Genomic DNA, 25,239 nt, shown 5'->3' with positions numbered 1-25,239 from the left:
CCTGTTTTTGATTATCGAAGTTGGCTACGTAGCTACGACAGGAGGTAGTGAAATGTTATTTCTCATCTAAATCGGCAGGCTTCACTGTGAAATTGGAAGTGTATAAAATGTGTGGAATGGCAGTTTTATTTGAGAGGCATTTATCGTGCCAGAGTTACGCATCAGTGATAATTATGGGTACACCTGTTAGGAATTAGTTGTATGGATTTAGAATGCGAAGATAAAGCTTCAGACTGCAGGCCAGGGCTTTTCCGAGTGCCTCGTCGTTGTGCCGGATATTGCTTGCTGTCTAGTCGGAGTTGCCATGCTCAACTTCAGGAAGGATTATGTGGCTTTAAATTTGCCAAGTGCAGTTGGAGATGCAAGCAGTAGTCGAGGATGGTCGAAGAAAAGTTTATGGCGGGTATGTAGTTACAGTAATGGTTTATTTTCTGTGATAATTTGAACTGCTTGTAGCATGAGTGGACAACAAAACTTTTGACAGCTCTGAATCACAATTTTGCATTTAAGTAACGATTAATTATTAATTTACTGATCAATAGAATAAGTGATAAGAACTAATACTTATTGTTATTGCATTGATTATAAGATCGAATTGTACATTTGTAACCTATTTGTAGGCTACCTTGTGACTTTCTGCAAGCCTTATGCTACTTAATTTCATACTCTTTATTACCGGTGCTACTTTTGTTAATTAAATGTAACTGTACGGTACTCATTACTCTTTGTCAGATAAAAATGTGTTGGGGGGGGGGGGTAGGACCTAGGGTTTCTTGTAAGTTAAAATAGCTACTATGTGAGAATGATGTCAAACTCAAGTACTGGTGGCTTCTGTCTACCTTTTGCCCTAAGTCTCTTTAAGCCTCAGGCTCTGAGTATTTTGTGCTCTGAGCTGCAACCTAAAAAGAAAAAAAATATGTCTGCAATTTATAATAACATTCGACTAGGCCACCAGTGTTGCTCAGTCGGCAGAGGTGCATTTCTTCTGATCTGGAGCTGTGCTTGGGCATGAGTTCGATTCCTGCTTGGGCTGATTACCTAGTTGGATTTTTTCTGAGGTTTTCTCCAACTGTAAGGCGAATGTCGGGTAATCTATGGCGAATCCTCGGCCTCACTCGCCAAATACCATCTCGTTATCACCAATTCCATCAACGCTAAATAACTCAGTAGTTGATACAGCGTCGTTAAATAACCAATTAAAAACACACTCAACTAAGAAAAGGCTTTGTTTAAACCTGTGCCCTTGAGCAACGTTGAATCTCCTAATTCATTTATATATTTTAGTCAGAAATGGGAGAATCTATTGCTATGCAGAATTAGACAATCATAGGCTATATAAAGTGATTAGTCACAAATGTTACTTCGTTATAAAAAAAATACAACCTAAAAAGAAGCTCTAAGACAAACACTAACCAGAATAATATAGTTAAAAAGTATAACCTGAAAATAACCTGTAAAAGAAGCTAGCTATAAGACAAAACACTAACCAGAAAGGTATTGTTAAAATAATACAATCTAAAAAAGAAGCTATAAAACAAAACACTAACCAGAATAATATTGTTAAAAAAATACAACCTAAAATGAAACTATAAGACAAAACACTAACCAGAAGAATATAGTTAAAAAAAATACAACCTAAAAAGAAGCTAGCTATAAAATAAAACACTTACTTACTTACTTACAAATGGCTTTTAAGGAACCCGAAGGTTCATTGCCGCCCTCACATAAGCCCGCCATCGGTCCCTATCCTGTGCAAGATTAAGCCAGCCAGAAAAATATAATTAAAAAAATACAACCTAAAAAGAAGCTTATAAGACAAAACACGTGCTGGGTAACTTTCGGTGCTGGACCCTGGACTCATTTCACTGGCATTATCACCTTCATTTCATTCAGATGCTAAATAACCTAGATGTTGATAAAGCGTCGTAAAATAATCCAATAAAAAATAAGATAAAACACTAACCAGAATAATATAGTTAAAAAAATACAGCCTAAAAAGAAGCTATAAGACATAACACTAACCAGAATAATATAGTTAAAAAATACTACCTAAAAAGACATAACACTAATCAGAATAATATAGTTAAAAAATACTACCTAAAAAGACATAACACTAACCAGAATAATATAGTTAAAAAATACTACCTAAAAAGAAGCTTATAAGACATAACACTAACCAGAATAATAAAGAGTTTGGTGAAGAAGAACAAGCAAAGAGCCATTGGTGTAACTCAAATAGTAGGCACATTTGGCTGCTGATCCAGAACTGTGCTCGGGCATGGTTTCGATTCCTGCTTGGACTGACATGACAAATCATTGGCCTCATTTCCTCAAATATAAATTCTGTTGACGCTAAATAACCATGTAAGCTAATTGATACAGTATTGTTAAATAACCAACTAAAAAAAGCTAAGTTGGTGAAATATTTAAACATGAATATAGGCTGACCAGCAACTCTTTTGAAGTACAGCATTTAGCATATCAAGGGAGGAAAAATTGTATATATTTTGCACAGTTTTAATGATCATGGGTTCTTGCAGGTACTATAGGAAATTATTGAAATATTTTCAGTAATATAATTAAAAATTGATTACGCGTAAGTTCTTACATAAAAATATGAAAATAATATTTATTTTTATTTATTTAATTAATTAATTTCTTTAATCCGGCTGAGTTAAGGCCATGAGGCCTTCTCTACCACTTCACCAGAATATAAATAGACATATTTAGGGCATACTATTCGTACAGCAGCGTCTGTGTTTTCTATAACACGTGACACTGAAGGTTTCTTTGACGAAAACTTGGGAAAATGATCTAATTTTCAGAGGGATGGTAGTTTAGAATGTGGAGAATTCATACAGGACGTCAGTTGGCTTGAAAACATAGCCTATTAGAAAATAGGTAAAAATTGGAAAGAGTTGATCGGTGTAGCTAACCTAAAAGTGATTGTTGAACACGTGAAATAAAGAGGTAGAAGACTTCAAAATGAATGCGAAACGCACATTTCATTTCACATGTATAGCCCATGCAATGCATACGGAAAGCCTAAACCAACCCCTAGGGCCCTGAGACAATTCATAATTTACGCTTGTTTCACACTGTTTTTTTTTTAACTAATTTCGGCATCGCAGCTTGAGGCTTATTGTACCTAGACCCACAACTCTACTGTATACACGCACACACTGCAGGACTTCCCCGTGAAGAGGTCCGAATTAAATCTCCCTGACTTAATGACCGTGAATCGAACTCGGGCCACTTTGATCAGGAGTCCAGCACGCTACCTAGAGACCAAGGAGACGGACTTCACACTGCTTTACATTAACGTCAAGAAAATGTAATGGAATGAAAGTATCATCATCAGTATGAAAGTGGTTTTATACTTTAAGGTGATTGCTGTTCTCTTTACAACACTGTCTAGAGAGGTAATATTATCAGTATATATTCATCTCTACCCACACGACGTTATTTAAATCTGTGTTACATTATCTCCTCTGATTCATTGTCATTGTGTCAACATCACCCACACAACGTGGTTTGAACCTTCTTTTTATCCTTTCAATTTGAACCTATATTACAGTATATCCGCTTATTCATTTTACAATGCATCATATGGTTATGGTTGCATTGGACCTTGACATTACTACCGCATGATGTTAGCGAATAAGTTAGTGTTGTTTTAATTTAGTTAAGAGTGTTAGCATTTCAAATGAACGGGAAATAAAAGCAGGCGTGAATGCATATATACGATTATTGAGACATTTTAAATGTATCGTGATTAGATAGTCATTCTAATCTTAATATGGTTTGAGTGAATAAAGTTATAGTGGGACAGATTTCGTCATAGTACTTCAATTTCCCATGAAATTATATAAAACTTTAGTTAATCAAATAAACAGTCATTATTAAAAGTAATTGCATGTTGTTTAATTCTGTTTCCTTTTCCTCCACAATGAACAGTTCCTCTCCTGTAGAATTCTGTTACAATATACTGTATGTTATTTCACGGTTGAGGAGAAGAGGACACGCGTTTTGAATCACCAGTTTTGGTGGTACTGTTTCGAATGGACATTAAATGATATGAAACGAAGTACTGTATGTACTGTCCGTTACTCAGGAGAAGACGAGCGGAAAGAATGTGACCTTGACTATCGCTGCTGATTATTATAAACATCGCTCAGATAAGCATCCCAGTAGCCAGGTTATTACTCGTACAGGAAACATGAGTAACAATGCGTATGGAAATTAAAGCTAAGTTGAACAAAAGGAGACCTAATGTTTCCGCTTACTGCAGTACTTAATATTGACGTGTTGTCGTACGTTATCTGTTCACATCCCTTCCTCCTCAGTCCGCTCTCGTCTTCTCCTGAGTCACCGACAGTAGAAAAATCAAATTGTACAGCAATCAAAGGTTGCCGAGGTATTGACTCTGCACGTCTACTTTTTTCACTTCTTCCGAATAAATGCTTGTCTGCTAATAGATGCCAGGTTCGAATCTTTTCTAGATATTTTCTCTTACTCCTTTCTTCTTTATTATTCTACGTTTAGAATTAGCTATAGTGTCTGTAGTTACAATTTATTTATGAACGTATTTCCCATAATTATATGTTTAAAATAGAAGAAGAAAGGTACCAATGCATTGTTTCTATCCTTAATATAAGTCTTACAGAGTTTGATACTACATATTGTATCTCAGTTATCCTCACCCTGTGCTGACAATGGAAAATATTTTCTATCTTACGGAGGGAAGGAACAAGACTGACATTTTCAACCATTCAACAATTAGCCTACTTGTTTCCTTGGTTCAGGAAAGTAGTTGTGTTATAGAGTGACTCCTTTCGAATTAGCCTTTCCCCTCCCCCCCACTTTATTGTTTTCCAGCTCAAAGTCTTACAGTAGGCCGACAGCTTATATTTAAATGAACAGTAACGAATTGGCCTTATCATAAAGACGAAAATGAATGTGCTGTCATCTCTTCAATCTTCATTTAGTATGGATGACTGCTCGTGAGGAGCCAGTGAAAGTTTGTTGATTGTACAAGAGAAATAAAATTATTATCGAAAAGTGAGTAACCTTCGGTCTGGATTAGAAGTGCTCATTCAGTTACGCACAGCTGTCGAAACGCTTTGAGTGCACTAGTTTATCTTGCATGTCATGTAACTGGGTGGGCGTTTGCGAGGATGGCAACTGAATTAGTCGCTCAAAGTATGCGTCATATAGTCGCGACGCTGTTATTCCCGGCGTGACTCCTCCCCTTTGCTTACGTCTTGGGAAGTCAAGGCTCTATAAAGTCTAGGTAGGTAGTATCGTTCGCCATTTTTGTTCTTTCGTTGCCGAGCTACCATACGAGGGATCTATTTGCCACACCGTTAAACGTTATCATGTCGTAGCTCCTATGATAATAAATCAACCGCACTGTAATTCAGCAAATAATTGAACGCCAAATAACGTCACCGTGTGCTTTCTGCGAACGCAAACGAAAGAGCCAAAATGGCGGGCGATTATATTAAGTATTTATCCAGCCTTAGGAAATGCATAATTTCTTCATCAGCGAATCACAAGACACACACGTTTAAATGTAGCCGACCTGCAACGTGATTGGCTGCCGGAAATTAGAGCGACGGGACTATAGTTTCTTAGGGCCGTATTCATAGACATTTTTAGCGCGTTCTTTCGGTGGATAATCAGCGTTTTTCGTACTCATAAACCAGTGTTAGCGATAGGATATGATTTGAATTCTGTACAAGTAACCAGTGGATAGCCGGTGCTAGCTTAGTACGCTCGTAGCGCGTGCTGCGAAATGTCTGTGAATAGCACCCTTAATGTATAGGTCTCGCAAGTACGGATTACCGACGGAAGGAATGCGAATCAAACACTGCGATAAGGAAGAGCGGGCGACAGGAAAGGTCACGAGATAACTTTAATGATATTCAAGAGTACAGTCGGAAGAGAAATAACGATAGAATCAGCCTTGCTTTGTGACAGTTACATTACGACTTTAGTTTGTTCCATTGCATGTGAATACGTGTCTTGTATCGCACAGTATTATTATTTCATTCGTAAACATATGTTGCGCGTTTAATTAGCTTCCAATTTTTCTCTTGCTACGTTCTTTATTTCCACAGCGATGTCCTCATTTGTTCATCTTCTTGGAAGAGACAGTACTTCCATCGGCTCGCACCTTTCCCCCCTCGGCGTGCCTACAAACACACTTCAAAACAGACAGCAGCGCCATCATTGCTTTTCGGTAATCGTTTCTTGCGCGAGCTATGACATTCAAAGTATTTATATTCTTACAGTTGAGACGTTCGCTGGAACAAGAACTTAGCTGCAAAATCTTGAATTTGAGATACAAAGTATCAAACATTTTAGATCTCGTATAACAGCAGCTTGCACTGCAGCCTGAGGCTTATTGTGCTTACCACTCCTATTCTTGTGAATGATTGGGTAGCCGAACGGCCGCGCTCTTGTACAAGTACAGCACGCCGCACCGTGAACTTAACCCGGGCACAATGATTTGAAAATGCAATGTGTGTGTGAGCATCTCATATCCTTTGACGTTGGACCTCGGACTCATTTCGCCATCATTAATTCACATACTATCATCATCATCATCATCATCATCATCATCCATACAGTAGTCCAGAGAATGGACTGCACAGAACCATGCGAAATGTCTAACAAAGTAGCAACATCATCTGTTGACTGTCTGCGGTCTCGTCTGATTTCTTGTGCAACTTGAGCTTCTTGCTGATCTGGGTCTTCCTGAACGTGTATCATAAGTGTAAAGGGGGTTAAGTATGATTTGGCTAAACTGGAATAAGTACAGATTTGAACTATCCACAATTACTTTTTTCTTGTGTTAAAGGGGTTAAGTTATTCTTCCATCTATGATGCAGTTACAGTGCTCCATAGTTTGTGACAAAGGGATTTTGTTCAGTACCAAAAGAGAGAAGTTTACATACCTTACAATTTGACTTAACCCCCTTTACACGAGCACCCGCACATTATCCGTTGAAAGACGCCCACTTGTGAAGCGCTTGTGCCACTCATACACTGGGGTCCGAGACATTTCTTCTTCTCCATACGCTTGGCGCATGAGTGCCAAAGTCTCAGTAAATGTTTTACCGAGTTTAACATAAAAATTAATGTTACCTCTCTGCTCTTTCAAATTCATTTTACCACATATACTTACACGTCTTCACTAAAAGAAGCTGAAAGCTGCATTGTATTTCGATTGATTTCCGACTATGTTATGTCTCGTTCACAATGAAAATTAAACATAACGTAAGCGTTAACTTAAGAATGTAAACGTTACGGTAAAATCAAGAAGTCATACCATCATTTACGATGGGAATATAAACATAACAGCAAACATACTTGGTAACCATGGAAACATAACAACGACGCCATTTCCTCATATTCTGTCGTATGCTTCAGCGCTCCACGATTGTGTTCTGTTCGCAAATCACGTAAGCATAAGCATGAAAGTTTGGAGTTTGCAAACTTTCATGTTAACGTCTAACGGCAATGTTAATTTCAGTGTTTATGTGAATCATTGTGAATGATCCCGTTTGGTAGCCTGGGTGCAAACTTCTGTGTTTATGTTACGGTTATGTTTAATTTTCACTGTGAATGGGCCTTAAGTCTTCCCCATTCTCATGCGCAGCAGCACTGAGTCTATACGCCTGGAGAGTAGGTTACATACCAAGGCAGAGAAGTTGTCTATAGAGCATGGCGTTGCCACCCGAAGTTCCTGTACTTTCTGACTCCCGGCTCATCACGGCAAAAGAAATTCCGTGCCGACCGATCAAAGGGGAAAGTATTGCTCGAAATGTTCTTCGGTGTCCAGGGTCTCTTACATTTCGAGTTTATTCCTGAGGGTCGAACTATCAGTAAGGAGGCGTATGTTGCAATTCTTCGGCGTCTTCGTGATGCAGTTCGACTAAGAAGACCCAACTTGTGGCAAGGACAATTAGGTTCTCCATCATGACAATGCCCCAGCACATCGGTGGCTCTCGGTAAGCGAATTCCTCGCACAACACAAAATACCTGTCCTACAGCCACCATATTCTACAGATCTTGCTCCAGCAGATTTCTACTAATTTCCAAAGTTCAAATCCCTACTCAAAGGACGGCGGGTTGCGTCAGCAGCAGAGGTGAAAATTCATGTGGCAAGCGTCCTGTGGGAAGTGATCAAAGATGGGCTGCAAGAATGTTTCAAGAAGTGGTTTGGACGCTGGCAGTGTGTGTCACTGCCCAGGCAGTGTTGTGTAATGGTTATACACAGGCTTCGAGACTTCGGACCCGATAGAGCAGTTCAGTGGGAAATCCACATAACGGCATACTGAGTATAGTGGTAAAGCGTACAGTGGTTGGGGTATTGTAGAATGGATGCCAACAAATACACAAAGGAAAACGCTCTGGATTTGAAGGTTCTGACGAATAATTTGGTTTTCATACAAACTGTGTCTGAAACTATTACACGGTTAGAAAAGTCAGAGCAAGAGATGCCGGAAGCTCTCAAATTAATTTAGAAAATGATGCAAAGAATTAATGAGACATCAAGTACACTGGTTACTGAACGTGTAAAATAGAAGTGGAAATCAATTTTATGTAAAAATAACGGATATGGAACATTGTGTAACATAAACAGCAAATTAGTGGACATAGAGTCACCAGAGAATAAAGGACGATCTCTTAGAGACAGCAATGATGTTAGGTTTTTTTCGTTTTGCTCTTATCACGTCATGCGACGTAGAGCGCAGCTTTCTACAGTACAAACTTCGGCAGATAACCGAAAACGATTTACGTTTGAGACACTGAGAATGTATCTTGTAGTACATTGCATTTCGGTACTGTAACTGCACTTCCTAAAGACAACCAATAGGATAAATGAAAAAAATTAAAATTGCTACATGCTTATTTCCACCATTAACACTGTGTATAATTAAACAGAAATGCTTATAAAAGACAGGAGAATAAATGCTTTTCACATTCTTTTGACATTATCATTGTGTAATGTATATTTACTTTCAGAATGTACATATGTGTGTGTTCCCCCATACTACCGTACTCTACTCTAAATAGCAACGTTGTTACCTCAACACATCTCTATCTACCTGCAGCGAGTCAACAACCTATAGTGCATGCACAGTAAACTTGTTTTATCGGGTCCAAAGTCTCGAAGCCTGGTTATACATCTGCAAATCTATATATGTTCGCACTGAGTCTATACGCCTGGAGAGTAGGTCACACACTACACGGACAAGGCAGAGAAGTTGCCTATAGAGCATGGCGTTGCCATCCAAAGTTCCGGTATTTTCTGACTACTAGAATAAAGTTAACACTAACTTTAAGTCATGGCGCCTCAAGAAATCTGCTTCACTGATTCGCTAATTTCAAAACTTGCGTAGATGCATTTCGCGTAACACATTTTATGATGTGGCACCTCAAGATTTCTGCTGCACTGGATTCGATAATTTTAAAACTCGCTCAGGTGTAATGCTAGCAGTTTGCTAAAGGAGGGAATTTTCGTGCGTTCATGAATCTTGAGTCCAGTTACATATTATAGATTCTATTCCAATTTCAACTAAAGAATGTGAAAGAGTATTACTGTGATGAACGATATCTGCACTAAGAATAGGAATACTCTTCCAGTAAAAGAGTTTCTAGACTTTTGTTCCTAAAAAGTATTGGGCCGCCAGTGTCGGCGTTTAATTTCTCGCCTTATATGAAATTGTGGCTGCGATCTGGAAGGAGATCTGCAGAGGCGACTGCATGACGAAGTAACTTTGGAAAAGAAGTGCAGTACGTGTCTATACAGAATCTAGTCTGACATTTCAACAGTACCCCTTAAAATTTGTTTCCAACTACAGCACTGCAGGTGGCCATGCTCCATTTAAAATAGTGCAAAGAATAAAAATCCGAACGCGTCGAACAAATCCGTTCCGATAAATGAGCAGAAAGGAGATAAGAGAGAAATACTGACTGAACGGATTTCGAACTCAGGCCCATTGCCAATCCAGCATTTAAACTCAAAGCTATTGGAGATAGTTGGAAGCAGTTGGAATAAGCTAGACAGTTCATGTCGAGATTCACAAACTGATTTTCGAACTGACAGATTAAGATAATATATTTAACATTTTTCTTTATCTGTTCTCGGCTCAAGTGTTTGATGATATTTGAAGCAGTTACTTTCTGCTAGAGGAGATAATTATTTGATAACACGAAAGATTCATTTCTGGACACTGATTAATAAGCATAATTGTCATTGGCGAAGCTCTTAAGAGGCTTTTGAGGCCCAGCCTCCCCAAAAAATCGAGTTATTATTCCTAGTAACAGTAAGCCTAAAAGTTTCTAATAACGATATATCGTAACACTTGGTTCCATTCCAATCCTTCCATGTATTAAATTCACTGTTGGCAGTCATTCCAGTATGGAGAGAGCAGTGCGAGCAGTGAGGCTTAAGGCAACAGCCTGTAAAGGCATGGCAACGATCTTGACTCACAAGCTTGAAAGGGGACCAGGAATAGAGTATCGATGCGCTACATCTGCTTAAGGGAAGAGGCTAGCCTTTCGTCACAGTATTACGTTGTGCTGTATTAAGGTAAGCGTTCACTACATCGTATCGCACTCCTCGTACGAATCGCACGCAACGGATATTTTAAGTGCAGTGCGTTCATTGTAATGGCTTCACCTAATCGCCTCATCGGATTCCCCTATCAGCTGTTAAAAACATGACGTCGTACGATATTGACATTACTGAAAGCAGAGGAGTTGAGGTTAAGTCTATTAATTACGTTTGTTAGCGAATAAGAATTTGTAATTGCTTCATGCGTCTTAATTGAAGAGGAAGAAACGAAACAAATATTGATTACATAATATGTTTGCAAGAAACGACTTCATTACTGTAATGGGAACACCTCAAATTGTATAATTCTTCGCAATTTTCTACACGCGAAATAAGTTTTCCGTCTGCCATTTTGGCGCGACACTGAACATGGCACAACATAATAGTAACAGTTGACCAATTAAAATTGATTTATTAAAGAAGGCCATGATCGCACGCATCGGAAAAGTTGCCCATCCGAGAAACGTGGACGGATTTGCCCAAAGGCGACGCATCCGATACGATGTAGTGAACGCGGTTACATAACAATTACAGCAAAGATCGTCTTTTTTTCCGATCCGTGCGATTCGTCCGATGCGTGCGGTACGATGTAGTGAACGCTTACCTTTAGTGTTCTCTGGAAGCTCTGCATTGTTGAATTTAGTTCAATCAAGAGAGAGAGAGCAAGAGAGAGAGAGTGCGTGCTTGCGTGCATTCGGTAGCTTTATTTTTGGTCCCAATTACTTGACTAGTTTGTTTTTTGTTTTCAGTTTTCTCTTCAGAGTTTTAAACGTGAATTGATGTTTTGTTTGATACGGCACACGACAATTTCACAACATAACATAAGGCACAAACAGAAAGATCAAATTGTTGTATGAATCCAAATTCATTTGTCGAGAAGTCTTGAAACGAGCGTATATCAAGTTTTTGTCTTTCTTGAGTAATTTTAAGGGCACCATATTACTTAATAACAATACAACTTTTTGTGTAACTTTCCATGGATCGTACTAGCTTCAACATGCGACAGCTCACAGCTAGCTCAGAGAACCGTAGGGAGGAGGAGTGCAAGAAGTGGTTGGAAGAAAGAGAGGGATAGTACGAAAATAAAACTTCATCAAGGACAGACAGTTGCTTCACTCTCAGTCAGTTTGCATCAGACTTCTCATTGTTCCTCCAATGTTCAGCAGTTTTTGTTTTGAAGGGGTGGAAATACAGAAATAGCTTTAAAAGAATTCAATGTTTCTCTTTACTGAAAATTTTATTGTTGTGAGATCATAATTACTGCATTACAATTCATTCTGCATGCCATTGAAAATGGTTCCATGTGCCATTCTTGGCACACCTACCACAGGTTGTGGATGCTTGATTTGGACAGTAGGAATTCTGATTGTGGTGTGGTTAAGGAAACAAAACTGTTGGATTCATGGACTAGATTTGCTACATGTGAAAGGTTCCTATCTTCACTATCAAAAATGAATAAAGGAAAAATTCTTATGTCTAGGCCTGCTAGTATTGTATTATTAACTTCCGATAACAGTCATCTCTATGATGAGTGGAAAATCTTTAATGGAGAAAAGTGGTTGGTTGGTTGGTTGGTTGATAATCTCATTGATCACAGAGCCACTGACATACTAGTTGGAGCTGCACAAATTAAGAAAGAGAGAAAAGATGAAATTGATTTGATCGTCTAACAAGTTTTGCTTAGGAATTGGGCTCTTGGATATTCCACCGTGTCCTGAAACTTGACATTTCCAACGTTTTGGTTCCATCATCAAAGTAAGATCAGATTAGGCGACCTCTCAGGTTTTACCCTGATGATTAAAAAAATTATGGTTTATTTAACATCACACTTAAATGCCATCGACCTGGGCCGGGATCAAACTCGCAACCTCGAATACAGAAAGCCAACGCTATACCGACTATGCCACCCAGGCCAACCACCTTGATGATGGAACCTGTATGTAACTTAGTTCTGAAATGTTGGAAATTCAAGTTCCAGGACATGTTGGATTACCCAAGAGCGTAATTCTATTCACGGTCACTGTGAAAACCTAAAAACTTGTATAAGTTTTGCTTAGTTTTTTTAATCAGTTTAAAAATAATTCGTGTTTTTTACTTTAAAAGTGTGAGAAATGAGAATAAATCACAGTAGGAACCAGAGACAAAATAAATTGGAAATATTCTAGAAAAATATATATATTTTGTTTAAACACTAGCTGTTATTACTCCACTTTTATGAGACTCTAAACTTTACAGTAAAAGCTGTATGCTCTGAATTTTAACTTGAATTGTTGATTTATTCTTACACCTTGCAGATAAGTTATCTTTTTGATCTCGATTTTTTAGTGGTGTAACTGCGTTACCTACTTTCTAAACAGCAGGTTGCAGCAACTCCAAAGTGTTATCTTTTTGACCTTGTTACAGTGGTGGAACCAGCTGTCAAGATTTCAACGAAGTATTGTGTACATGCTCGTATTAGCAGCATGTCTTACAATACTGTATTACATTTCTGGAAATCGTCCCATTGGAAGTACAAGTAATGGGCCATTAAATGTAGGAATGAACAAAGACCATGTAACACCATCTTTGGCCCTATATTCTCCCAAAAAGGTATTTTGCATGTTTTATTATACACGCATTGACATGTAGTGATACTGTGTGCTTGAGTAATTATTGTGTTTGGCATTTGAACCGAGACTTATTGGTTCAAATCTTAGCAAGTGCAATGGACTTCTTAAAGGCAATTGAAATATTTATCTTGGCTTCCTTCAAAAAGGAAGTAAAGTTGGAAGACCAATGTTGTAGAACTATGGCACTTAAGACTTGTTCCTGAGTGAGAGGGTTCGAGTAAAAATTTATTAGCCATTTCTCTTCTACGTCAATATTAAACTGTGCTCATCATCATCATCATCATCCTTATCTCTATCTCTTATTATGCCAGCAGGTATTATATCATGAGATATAATAAATTCCACCGTACATGTGCTAGATCAGCGGTTCCCAACCTTTTTCAACTCTCGAACCCTTTCCACAACGATCTGAGTTGGGTGAACCACTGACTTTTAAATATACATACAGTAGACATACATAAAATTTAATTCCAAGCAAAAGGTTTAATAACCTTAAATTAACTTAACCCTTAACGGTTAAAACCTACAGTTACCCTAGTTACGGCTTAAAAGTTACACAACGTGTAGGCCTAGTTGCAGTAATAAATAAAAGTTTTCATTGTAATTACTCACCTCTTCCTTGGAATTCAGTGAGAAGGTTGTGCCTGCTTTCCATGGCACAGAGCTTTGAAGTCAGGAACCACAGAAATTAAATAAAGTCTCAAATCACTTTCAGCACAAACTCTGTTTCTGGATTTATTTTTTAAATAGGTGATGAAAAAACGACTTTTCACACAAATATGTGGATGAAAAGGATAATAAAGCTTTATTCGCTAATTCCTTTAAACTCAACCAAAAACCAATTAATGACAAAGATTTATAACTTTTCTGTAACTGAAAATCAGTGGAAATTTCAAGAAGCTGCTCTTTTTCATCTACGCTTAATGTGGATTCTAAAATTGTTGACGCTTCGAAGGGATTGCGAATCCAATTGTTATTATTGGACATAGCAGGGAAATATTCTCTGAAGGTTTTTCCAAGTTCCTTCAAATGTTCTTTGACCATTTTCTTGACATTCTCATCCAAAGAAAGATGATTTTTCCACTAGGAAGTTTTGAAGTGTATCAAAGCACTCGGTCCTTCAAATGTTCTTTAACCATATTCTGGACATTCTCATCCAAAGAAAGATGATTTTCCACCAGGAAGTCGTGAAGTGTATCAAAGCACTCGGTTTGATTGCTATTGAAACATATTTCCCAAAAATTAAGTTTTTTAATGAATGATTCGATACAGTCTTGCACAATATAAACGTTTATATTTGACCCCTGGAGAGATAAGTTTAAACTGTTAATTTTTTAGAAAATGTTGCTAAATAAGCTAAAGTCTGAAGCCAGATTTCATCTTCCATGCATTTTGCTTGGTGAAAGGTATGGCTGATGAGAAAAACGTATACTTCGTCTTTAAGGTCATAGTCTGGAAATAGTTCTACCTCGAGATAGCCACCTAACTTCAGTGTGAGACAATAAACACTTATAAATGCCTCACATTTCCTCACAGAGCACTGCAAAGATGCGGGAATTTGTAGGGCGAGCCTTAATAAAATTAATTATTTTCACTGCATCGTCCAGCACAGATTTCAATCCATCGGGCATGCGTTTAGAAACAAGAGCCTGTCTATGAATGCAACAATGTGTCCAAGAAGCGTTCGGCGCTACCGATTTCACTTTGGCAACAAACCCAGCATAACACCCTGTCATAAATTTCGCACCATCTAAACAAATGCATACACAGCGAGTCCAGTCTATTGAATTTTCGCGAAAGTATTCGTCGGTTAACTTTAAATATATCTCCTCCCGTAGTTCTCTCTTTTAAGGGTTTGCAGAATAGTAGCTCCTCTTCTACAGACTTCCCATTAATATAACGGACGAAACGTAATAAAATGACTAAGTTGGCAACATCAGTCTATTCGTCAAGTTGAATCGCAAAAGAAGGACTGGCATGAACTCTTTCCAAAATTTCATTTTCGACATAATTTTCCATATCTTTAATTCCCTGGGGGTTCGCGAACCACAGGTTGGGAAACGATGTGCTAGATCATCTCCGAAGTGGTATTCTTTACACAGCCAGACTACCAGACTTCTGTAACGTTCACTTCCCAGTAGAATATACGAGGGGGATCCAGGAAACAACGACCGTTCGCGCATACCCGCTGCGCAGCTGACTCCCCTTCCTTGTTTGAAGGTCAACTGGCTTCCTTAACATGTGTTCTCATAATGTTGTGGGTACCTGTTGCAACAAGTCGCCATTGTGCATTTTGTGTTACTTCAAAATGAACGACGTGATTGATAATCCCGCCGACTGTGAGGTGAGGAGTGTGATTCGATTTTTGAATGCCCGACATTTGAAACCTGCAAAAATTTACCGGCAATTGAAAGAAGTGTATGGTGATACTGTAATGAATGAAAGAAATGTGAGAAAATGGTGCGAAATGTTCAACAATGGGCGAACAAATGTCCACAATGAAACTCGACCCGGACACCCATCACTCATCACAGAAGACCTGAAGACTAAAGTGAATGACAGAATCTTGCAAGACAGGCGCACATCACTCGACGAATTGCATATTGCCTTTCCTGACATTCCTCGTTCTTTGCTTGGTGAAATTGTGTCGCAACATCTTGGCTACCACAAAATCTGTGCACAATGGGTTCCACGGCAACTGAGTGACCAACACAAAACTCAGAGAATGGCCTCAGCATTGACATTCTTGATGCGATATCACACAGATGGAGACGCCTTTCTTGATCAAATTGTGACTGGTGATGAGACCTGGGTGTCTCACAACACCCCAGAGACCAAGCGCCAATCACGTCAGTGGCATCATCCCTCATCACCCAAGAAACCGAGAAAATTCAAACAGACTCTCTCAACACAAAAAGTCATGGCTACTGTCTTTTGGGATCGCAAAGGTGTTCTTTTGCTGGATTTCATGCCAAAAGGCACTACAATCAATGCAAATCGTTATTGTGAGACTTTACGAAAACTACGGCGAGCCATCCAAAACAAGAGGCGAGGAATGCTTTCGAGAGGAGTTGTGCTTCTTCACGACAATGCCGGCCCGCACACTGCTGCTTCAACTCGAGAATTGCTGGATCAATTCGGTTGGGAAATCTTTGATCATCCGCCCTATAGTCCAGACCTTGCTCCTAGCGATTTTCACCTTTTCACTAAGCTGAAAGACTTTCTGGGTGGTACGCGTTTTGGAAGTGATGAAGAGTTGAAGAAGACAGTGAACACCTGGCTTAATGAACTGGTGGCAGAGGAGTATAACACGGGAATTCTAAAGCTAGTGAACAGATACGACAAATGTTTAAATGTAGGTGGTGATTATGTAGAGAAGTAAAGGAAGCTTCAGTTATGTAACAGACTTTATTTTTTCAAATAAATATATTTTTTTTAATTATTACAACAAAACGGTCGTTATTTCCTGGATCCCCCTCGTAGTTAGGTCTTTATTTCTTAATACCTTATGCTATCATAATTATTTAAGGGAAGAGAATGGTATATTTTGAAATATTTACCTAATTGATATACATTTTTTAATTCTTATATGTAGAAATATCATTCCTGCAAAAACTTATATTCGAGATTAATTAAACAAACATTGGGACTCAAATTTTGAAAAAAAGTACTAGGATACAGTAATTCACTAAAATGGATATCTCAGCCATTTTTAAAGATAAATTCAAAATATCCTTAACATTTCACTCCTAAAAGCATGTTCTTTAAAAAGTCTGGAACATTATTTTGATATTGGCTTTCATAACTTTAATTTAAACAATTATATTTTAAGAATGAATGTTAGAAGTGGTTTAATAGCAATGTAAAGGGATATTTTTAAAATGCAGTAAAATAACAATTTTCTGTTCCAGAGAAAAATTTCCTAATGGTCTAAATTTCTCTAAATAATTTGTGTTCCAAATATCATACATGTAGCTTTAATAATTCCGAAGATATATAACTTTTTTTTTTTTTTATGAAAATAAAGCACGAAATTAAAGTTACGGGAAATTAAAATTTAGTGTCATTTGAAAACCCTGTACACTAGAGCTTTAAATGGCATCACAGCAACTAGCAAGGCTATAAATGCACATTAAATTTTATATATTTATATTTTTCACATATTAAAGATTATTGGAAAACAGCCGAGTTAACTCTTTGGTAGCGCATCTGCCTCCAGACTAGTCGGCCTGGGTTCGATTCCCGGTGGGGTCAGAAGTTTTCATGTAAAATTTTTACCTTGGGACTAGAAGAGCTGGTGGTGCACAACTTCTAATCATTAAATTGTGCACCAGTATACCTCGGTTAAATCCCAAATCTCTCCGCAGTGCATATGAAGGGAAGGCATATGTGACTGTTGATAGTGATTCGTCCATCGGATGAGGACATTAAGCCTGGCAGCCCCCTTGGTGTTATTCGACAGGAGTAGGCTATGTGCCCTTCTCCTTCTCCTTCCTCACCCATTCCCTACACTACACTTACACATACACTCACTCTAGTACATGCAATAACTCTTCACAGATGCACATCTGCATAACGTAGCCTGCTGAAGTTGTATGCAACTTGAAAATGGGTCACAGTCCTGCCATCTATCCACAGTATGCAGAACCCGAATCACGCAAGTGAAGTGGGTAGGCAATACACACACACACACACACACACACACACACACTTTTCTTTTTTATTTACTTGTTTTCCACCATATTTAACCATCCTTTCTCCTTGAAAACCCTGTGCACCAGAACTTTTTTAAAATACTGGTACCATCACAGCATCTGACAAGGTCATAAATTTTGCAAGAAATTTTATGTGGCATATTTTAAACATATCACAGTGTATTTTAAAGAAAAAAAAAAAAGTGTTTTGAAAATTTTCTGGTTTTCCGCCATGTTAAAACGATCCTCTCCTTAATATGCACTTTTATATTACTGCAAGTATAATAATAGTGGTAGGCTATGTAGAACTACTCTGGTCACTGACAACTGTAATTAATTTTAGGTACAACCTGTTGAGAACTCAATACCAAAAGCGGAGCCTGCCGAGAAGAGCTACCTGAAAAATGATACTGTAAATAAAAATAATTTATACGATAAAAGAGATAATTTTGCGAATAATATCGATCAGATTCACTCTCCGCCTAGAGAAGGGGTGAAGTTTTCAGGTAAGTTAAATTGGATTATAATATATTTCTTGTATTTTATTTAAATTGTGGTTTTTTTTTATTATTATTGTTGAAACTGTAATGACATTTTTATTCTGTTTTCAATCTTGATGTTCTCGCAACAAATTTAACACTTGATTCCAGTCTCCTATCTAACACTTTTTCCTACATAATATCAGATGAAGTTCATGCTCAACCTACTGGCACTGCATTGTACATTATTGAATACTTGGCTCAGGGCATAATATTCTGACTACTATAAATATATCTTATAGTAATAGGAATTGCGCACAACATGCATGTTTGCTATACTTATTAACACAGCTGTGTCAGCTGTGTCAACGTTTCTTGTCTGTGTCTACAGTCCATTGCATGATATCTTTCACACTTTTAGCCACATCGTTTACACACACACACTCGGCACTTGGTTCATGGAAACCTACAGTTCTGCACATTTTATGGTGAAAACCATGTATGGCAAATCTGGTGACTATGTCTCAGCTTGAAGCCCCCACATGTCCATTCTCGGTCGATCATCGAATCCGTCTAAATATATCTTATAAAATATTTCATTTTCATTCTTCTTCGTAGCCAGGTATTTGTCTATTTTTGTTGGACCTTACCAAGGTTCTTCACTAAAATATTACCAACAGTTGATTCTGCTTTCTACCATAACCATGTTCCCTATATTCGCTTAATAATCCGAAAGATGTGACCAGATGACCAAGCCTCCATGCTCAAATTTCTGAGTCGTTACTCTAACACATAATGTATGAAACTGCACTTCCTGGTCTAAATTTAGTTAGTACCGGTAAGTATGTATGTGTGTATTGTGTATAAATAATGTTACAGAATATATCTAAGTATAGAAACAAACTGCTTAGCTAAATATTAAGTAGATTAAATGGTCTGTAACAGTGACTTACCAGCATCTCAGCTCTTGTTAAAGGCCTCTTCTTTAGAATATTGTATAATCTCGGAAGAAAATGCTTGAAAATTACATGTTACATACATCCTTATGAGTCTGTAGATGTACGGTAGTTTTAGTTAATTGTTTCTAAATATTAGAGAAAGTATTGTAATTCCAGGTTGGGATTTTTTTTCTCCCCTTCCTTTGGGCCCAGTTTTTTCCTTTTTGCCATTTGGGGTTAAGTTACTCGTTTTGGTGATGAATGAGTTATTTCTTAATTGAAATAAAGATGGCTAATAGCTTATGATTACTTTTAATTAAAGACTACAAAAATTATGTCTTTCAAACATATATTTGGTACTAGCTGTACCCATGCGCTCTGCTGCACTTATTAGAAATAAATATAAAGTAATTACATAATTAAAATGGAACATTGGGTCCGGGGAACATTCATGTTTGATAGAAGAATAAATCGTTTAATATGCTACTTAATTTAAATTGTATTTAAATAATTAAAATGCTATCATTTTGGTCCAGAGACCACTCATTTGGTGCAAAGATAATTCGTTTAACATTTTTCTAAATTAGTCTTGAATGTATCCTTTAATAAATCACTCCAAATTAATAGAGTTGATTGTGTACAAAGATAATTTTTGTGTTAACCTTACTGTGCATCTTTTTTATTTTTATTTTTTTTTTTATTCACGCCTTAAGGTATGTATTAACGTTTTGGAGGAAAATCTACATTTTTAACCAACCTTTTTAAGATATTTATCAGACAACATATTATGAAAGTAGACTAACATAACCATATATCAGAAACTTCAATTTCACTTTTTGATTCCTTAAAAAAAATGATTGATTAAAAATTATTTCATTTCTTCAAAATGCCATATATTTTCTAAAAATTACTCAATTTTGAAATTTCTTTCACTGAGTTATTGCTGTTTATGCGTACAATGCTCTGTACTAGGATTTTGCAGCTAACATTATTACAAAGAAAATTTTAGTCATAAAAACGCCATTTCAAACGTTAATACATACCTTAACATCTGTGGTCATGTCGCGTGTTTAGAATGTGTGGGTATATCAGCAGCCTGCGTTTACTCTTGTTGAGTTTCTGTTTCTATTGTGTGTTGTAGATGGCTTGTGTTCATGTAACTGATTATAGACTTTGATTAATGTTTTTGGTATTGGTAATTGAGGCGGTGATGAATAATGGCATGTATCTTTCCAATCCGGGATTTGGCTTTATGACTAAGGGAAATCATGAAAAACCCCAGTCAGATTGGCCGGCCACAGGGTTTGAACCCGGGACTCCCGAATGCGTGTCTCAAATGCTACCGCCTGAGCCAACTCGCTCAGTTGTATATCATTGTTTATGCAAATAAAAAAATGAGGTACACTACATAAATATTATTTTAAGAAACACTGAGATATTTCGGTTTATTTAATTAAGGCCCCCTTATAACCCCCCTTTTAAATAAAGTAATTTGAATGCAATATAGCCTAAAATCTAAGTTACAACGAACTTAATTTATGTTCCAATTTTCATCGAAATCTGTTCAGCCATTATCGCGTGAAAAGGTAACAAACATCCAGACAGACAGACAGACATACAAAAATTTCAGAAAAGCGATTTTCGGTTTCAGGATGATTAATTATACATGTTAACACCAATTATTTTTGGAAAATCGAAAATTACCAGAAAAATTTCGCTTACAGATTTATTATTAGTGTAGATTTAATTTTTCATATTCTTCAGGTCCTACCAATGAGAGGCAGTCTGCTATTGTGGCAGCTTTTAAACATGCCTGGAAAGGATACAAGAAATATGCGTGGGGTCATGATCACTTGAAGCCCATTAGTGGTACTTTCCAGGATTGGTTTCATCTTGGATTGAGTATAGTGGATGCTCTCGATACCATATACATTATGGGACTTACAGAAGGTAAGAAATTAAACATATTTTATATAACGTGAGTTACAACAACTGTTTCATCAATAAATCACAAATAATTAACTATATTTCCGATTACTGGTTACTACCACGAAGAATGTTCCAAAATGCAATTAATAAACCAAAAAAGACTTCATTTTTTGTTTTACTATCTCTGATAAGTTCATAAATGTGTCTGAATGTAACATGAGTTACCATGGAATGACCTCTATGCAAAACACAACATATGTCAGATAAAAAGACAAATTCGGTAAATTTTGGACGTGAGTTGTTTCTCAGTTCAGATCTTCAATTGGAAATATCCGATGTATTGGATTATAAGACTCAATTCCCTCTCCCCCTTAATCATTTGTCTCCAAGATAGAGTGCCTCTTGCTCAATGATATTTGAAATTCCTAACGGAATTTTGATCAGTCAAAATCTGCTAGTCTGCATTCAAACTAGTACTGTATGATGAGATTTAAAAAAAAGGCCTACACGTGTTTTACAGTCTAGTAAATTTGATAGTTATTACTTCAGATATGCATTAGACATACACTGGAATTCGATAGAAATACTATTATATTTATACAATATAGATTTAAAAATTGGGAATTTATCCTTTGAAGAGGAGGAACTTAAACACAGAATAAATATGAGAAATACCTGCTATTATTCGGTTGAGAAGCTTTTGTCATTCAGCCTGCTTTCAAAAAAACTGAAAGTTAGAATTTATAGAACAGTTATATTACCGGTTGTTCTGTATGGTTGTGAAACTTGGACTCTCACTTTAATAAAGGAACAGAGGTTAAGGGTGTCCGAGAATAGGTGGTTCAAAAAATATTTGGGACTAAAAGGGATGAAGTTACAGGAAAATGGAGAAAGTTAACAATGCAGAACTGCACGCATTGTATTCTTCACCTGACATAGGCCTAATTAGGAACATTAAATCCAGATGTTTGAGATGGGCAGGACATGTAGCATGTATGAGTCAATCCAGAAATGCATATAGAGTGTTAGTTGGGAGACCTTTGGGTAGGCCGAGACGTAGATGGGAGGGTAATATTAAAATGGATTTGCGGGAGGTGGGATAATTATGATGCTAGAGACTGAATTAATCTTGCTTAGGATAGGAATCGATGGTGGGGTTATGTGAGGGCAGTAATGAGTAATGAACCTCCGGTTCTCTAAAAACCATTTGTAAGTAAGTAAGCTATAGTATTTAATATGTTCTTTTGAGGGAGAAATGTTTAATCATTGTCATTATTTTTAGTCTTTTGGTTTATCTCATTGTTATTTCTTATTTTTCAACAGAGTTTGCTGAAGCAAGAGAATGGGTTGCAACGAGTCTTCACTTCGATGTTAATCGTGATGTAAATCTATTTGAAGTAACCATACGTGTACTTGGCAGCTTACTGAGTTCATATCATCTTTCAGGCGATAAAATGTTTCTTGACAAAGCCGTATGTATTCATTATATCTGTTTCATATACTGTACTTCTTTTTTATTTATGTAACAAAAGTAATTTCTGTGTTTTGTGAATGAAATTTAATTATACAGTACGTTTAGTATTAGTATTGTTATGTGAAATTTTGTCACATCTACAGGAACTACTTCGAAACGAACGTCTTTTCGTATGTAGAACCTTGACCAGTGTATTAAATACAGGTTCTGTTAAACGATAATAAGTCATTATATGCTTGAGTGTTGAAAGTAATAATTTACTCACGACAGCTTAATATACTGTCAGTGGGTGGTCTGTATAGCAACACATGAATGAATCCTACACAGTGTCTCCAACACATGACATACATATCTTGAAAGACCACTTAAATGGAATGAGACTTCACATAGAGACCATTAACAGGCGACCAGGCACAGAACTTCTTAAAATGGTGATGGTGATTATTTTTAAACACAAACAATACTAGCACACTTTGCAATAAAGATAAAAACTGTTTACCAATATTAAAATCCAAAATGATCTGAATTGTATAATGTTAATTTGTATAAAGAAAGATTCAATAATAATAATAATAATAATAATAATAATCCGTGGCGCTACAGCCCGTGAAGGGCCTAGACCGACCAGCCGGCTGCTGGCCTCACGCTCACATGCTGAAGCAGAGGTGGACGATCATCCAACCAGAATGGAGGTATCGTGTGGTTAGCACGATGAACCCCCCAGCCATTATAGCTGGTATTCGCAACCGGATTTTGCTACCTATCCCCAAGTGCATCACGATGCTGGGTGGGTACCGGTTCCATACACTGGCCGAAGTTTCATGAGAAAATTTCTTCTCCCATGAGGACTCGAAACAACGTGCATTCCGTAACATGAGTCCTAGGCGAGATGCCTTAGACTGCGACACCACGGCGCAGGACTAAGAAAGATTCAATGCCACTTTTAAAGCAATGCTGCAGCTTGTATATGGACCTTACTGGCAAGAACTATCACTTCAACCACAAATATGTTGTATAACTGTTAGTGTAAAAAGTTGGAGTTGTTTTAATACTGTAACAACATTACTTGACAATTTTATAGTAGTTACCTGCATTTGGGCATTATCCTCCTCTTTAAAAAATTAGAATTTACACTTTCTTGTTAAAGAAATTTGTGTGCAATAGTCCCCAGAATTCAACATGCCATGTCGTTTGTAATGATTTGCTCTCCTCAGTTTGGTTGACAATACATGCCAGAGTGCCTCATTCCATGAAATCCACCAATAATACACCTTTCTTGTCTCAAAAGACAGTTGCCATGAGCTTCTTGGTTGAAAATGTTGTTGTTTTCTAATGCCAGTTGTTTGACAATGAAGCCATTTGACCTCTTGCACTCCTATATTTTTCGAAGATATTATCATGGTCAGCCACTGAAGCACAGATTTTGAGGTGTTCCGAATCCATTTCTTGGTTTGAGTTGCACAATGGACAGTTAGGGGATTGATATATTCCAATTCTATGCAGATATTTGGCCAAACAGTCATGGCCTGTTGTCAATCTAAATGCAGCTACAGACGATTTGTGTGGTAAATCGGGTGAATTGTAGATTATGATGCAGAGAGTTCCATTTTTTTCTCTTGAGATTGTGTTATCAAATTTTGTTTGTTGAAGTCTAAGTATGTAGATTTAATAAATCTTTTCACAGAGTAATACGTAGATTTAGTAACAGGTCTGTAAGTAGCAGTGCTGCCCTTCTTTGCTAAAGCATCTGCATTCTCGTTTTCCAGGATTCCACAATGGGATGGTATCCACTGGAATACCGTTGTTTTATTGAGTGTTATTAATTGAGAGAGCATTTTAGTTATTTCTGCTGTTTTAGATGAAGGTGTGTGTCTTGGTTGAAAATGTTTGGAGACATTTTTGTGGTTCCGTAGGAAAGTTGGTGTGACCCCATGCTGTTGACTGTCGTTTTGTTTTGATGTTCACGTACTAAACCCATGTCTCATCTACCATGACAATCTGGTCGAGAAACCCGTCACCTTCACTCTCATAGCACTGAAGAAATGTCAGTGCTGCTCCGTCCTCGTGGTTTTCTGGGCTTCAGACAGAACTTTTGGTACCCACGGAGCACAAAACTTGCGATAGCCTAACCTTTGTGTCACCACTCGTACAGAACAGTCCGACTGATTTGCGAAAATGCCCAGGAAATTCCGAAATTGTGAAACGGCGAGTTCGTTTGACCACATCATCCACTTTTGCAACAAGTTCATCGTTCACAACAGATGCTCAGCCACTTCGTTCTTCATAATGTTCCCGTACAGTGCAGTACTCTCTCGATGAATTACAGCTGCCATTAATTGTTTTGCCCACAGAAACCATATTACTACACATACCTCACACTTGGTGGAGCTTCAATTACTGCACACATTTTAAACATTTGTCTTGGTGAGAGAAACTGTCGAATGTAGCCTCACAAAGATGATACTGTTACTGTCGCTCCTGGGTAT

At 37.4% G+C, this 25,239-nt stretch overlaps 1 protein-coding gene across 1 annotated transcript in view; it reads left to right on the top strand.

The window, feature by feature from the left end:
• The first annotated feature begins 10 nt into the window (after positions 1-10).
• alpha-Man-Ib (alpha-Mannosidase class I b) overlaps positions 11-25,239 on the top strand; it is a 43,730-nt gene continuing 18,501 nt past the window's right edge. The window contains exons 1-5 of the mRNA XM_069848964.1: positions 11-403; positions 13,034-13,219; positions 18,277-18,439; positions 21,115-21,300; positions 22,603-22,751. Of these exons, the coding sequence (XP_069705065.1) occupies positions 305-403; positions 13,034-13,219; positions 18,277-18,439; positions 21,115-21,300; positions 22,603-22,751 (783 nt within the window). The 5' untranslated portion in view covers positions 11-304. The remainder of the gene's footprint in view (positions 404-13,033; positions 13,220-18,276; positions 18,440-21,114; positions 21,301-22,602; positions 22,752-25,239) is intronic.

Source organism: Periplaneta americana, chromosome 16 (genome assembly GCF_040183065.1).
Source record: "Periplaneta americana isolate PAMFEO1 chromosome 16, P.americana_PAMFEO1_priV1, whole genome shotgun sequence".
Classification (NCBI taxonomy): domain Eukaryota; kingdom Metazoa; phylum Arthropoda; class Insecta; order Blattodea; family Blattidae; genus Periplaneta; species Periplaneta americana.
Note: the sequence above shows the minus strand (reverse complement) of the source record. Positions and strands in the feature narration are given on the sequence as shown.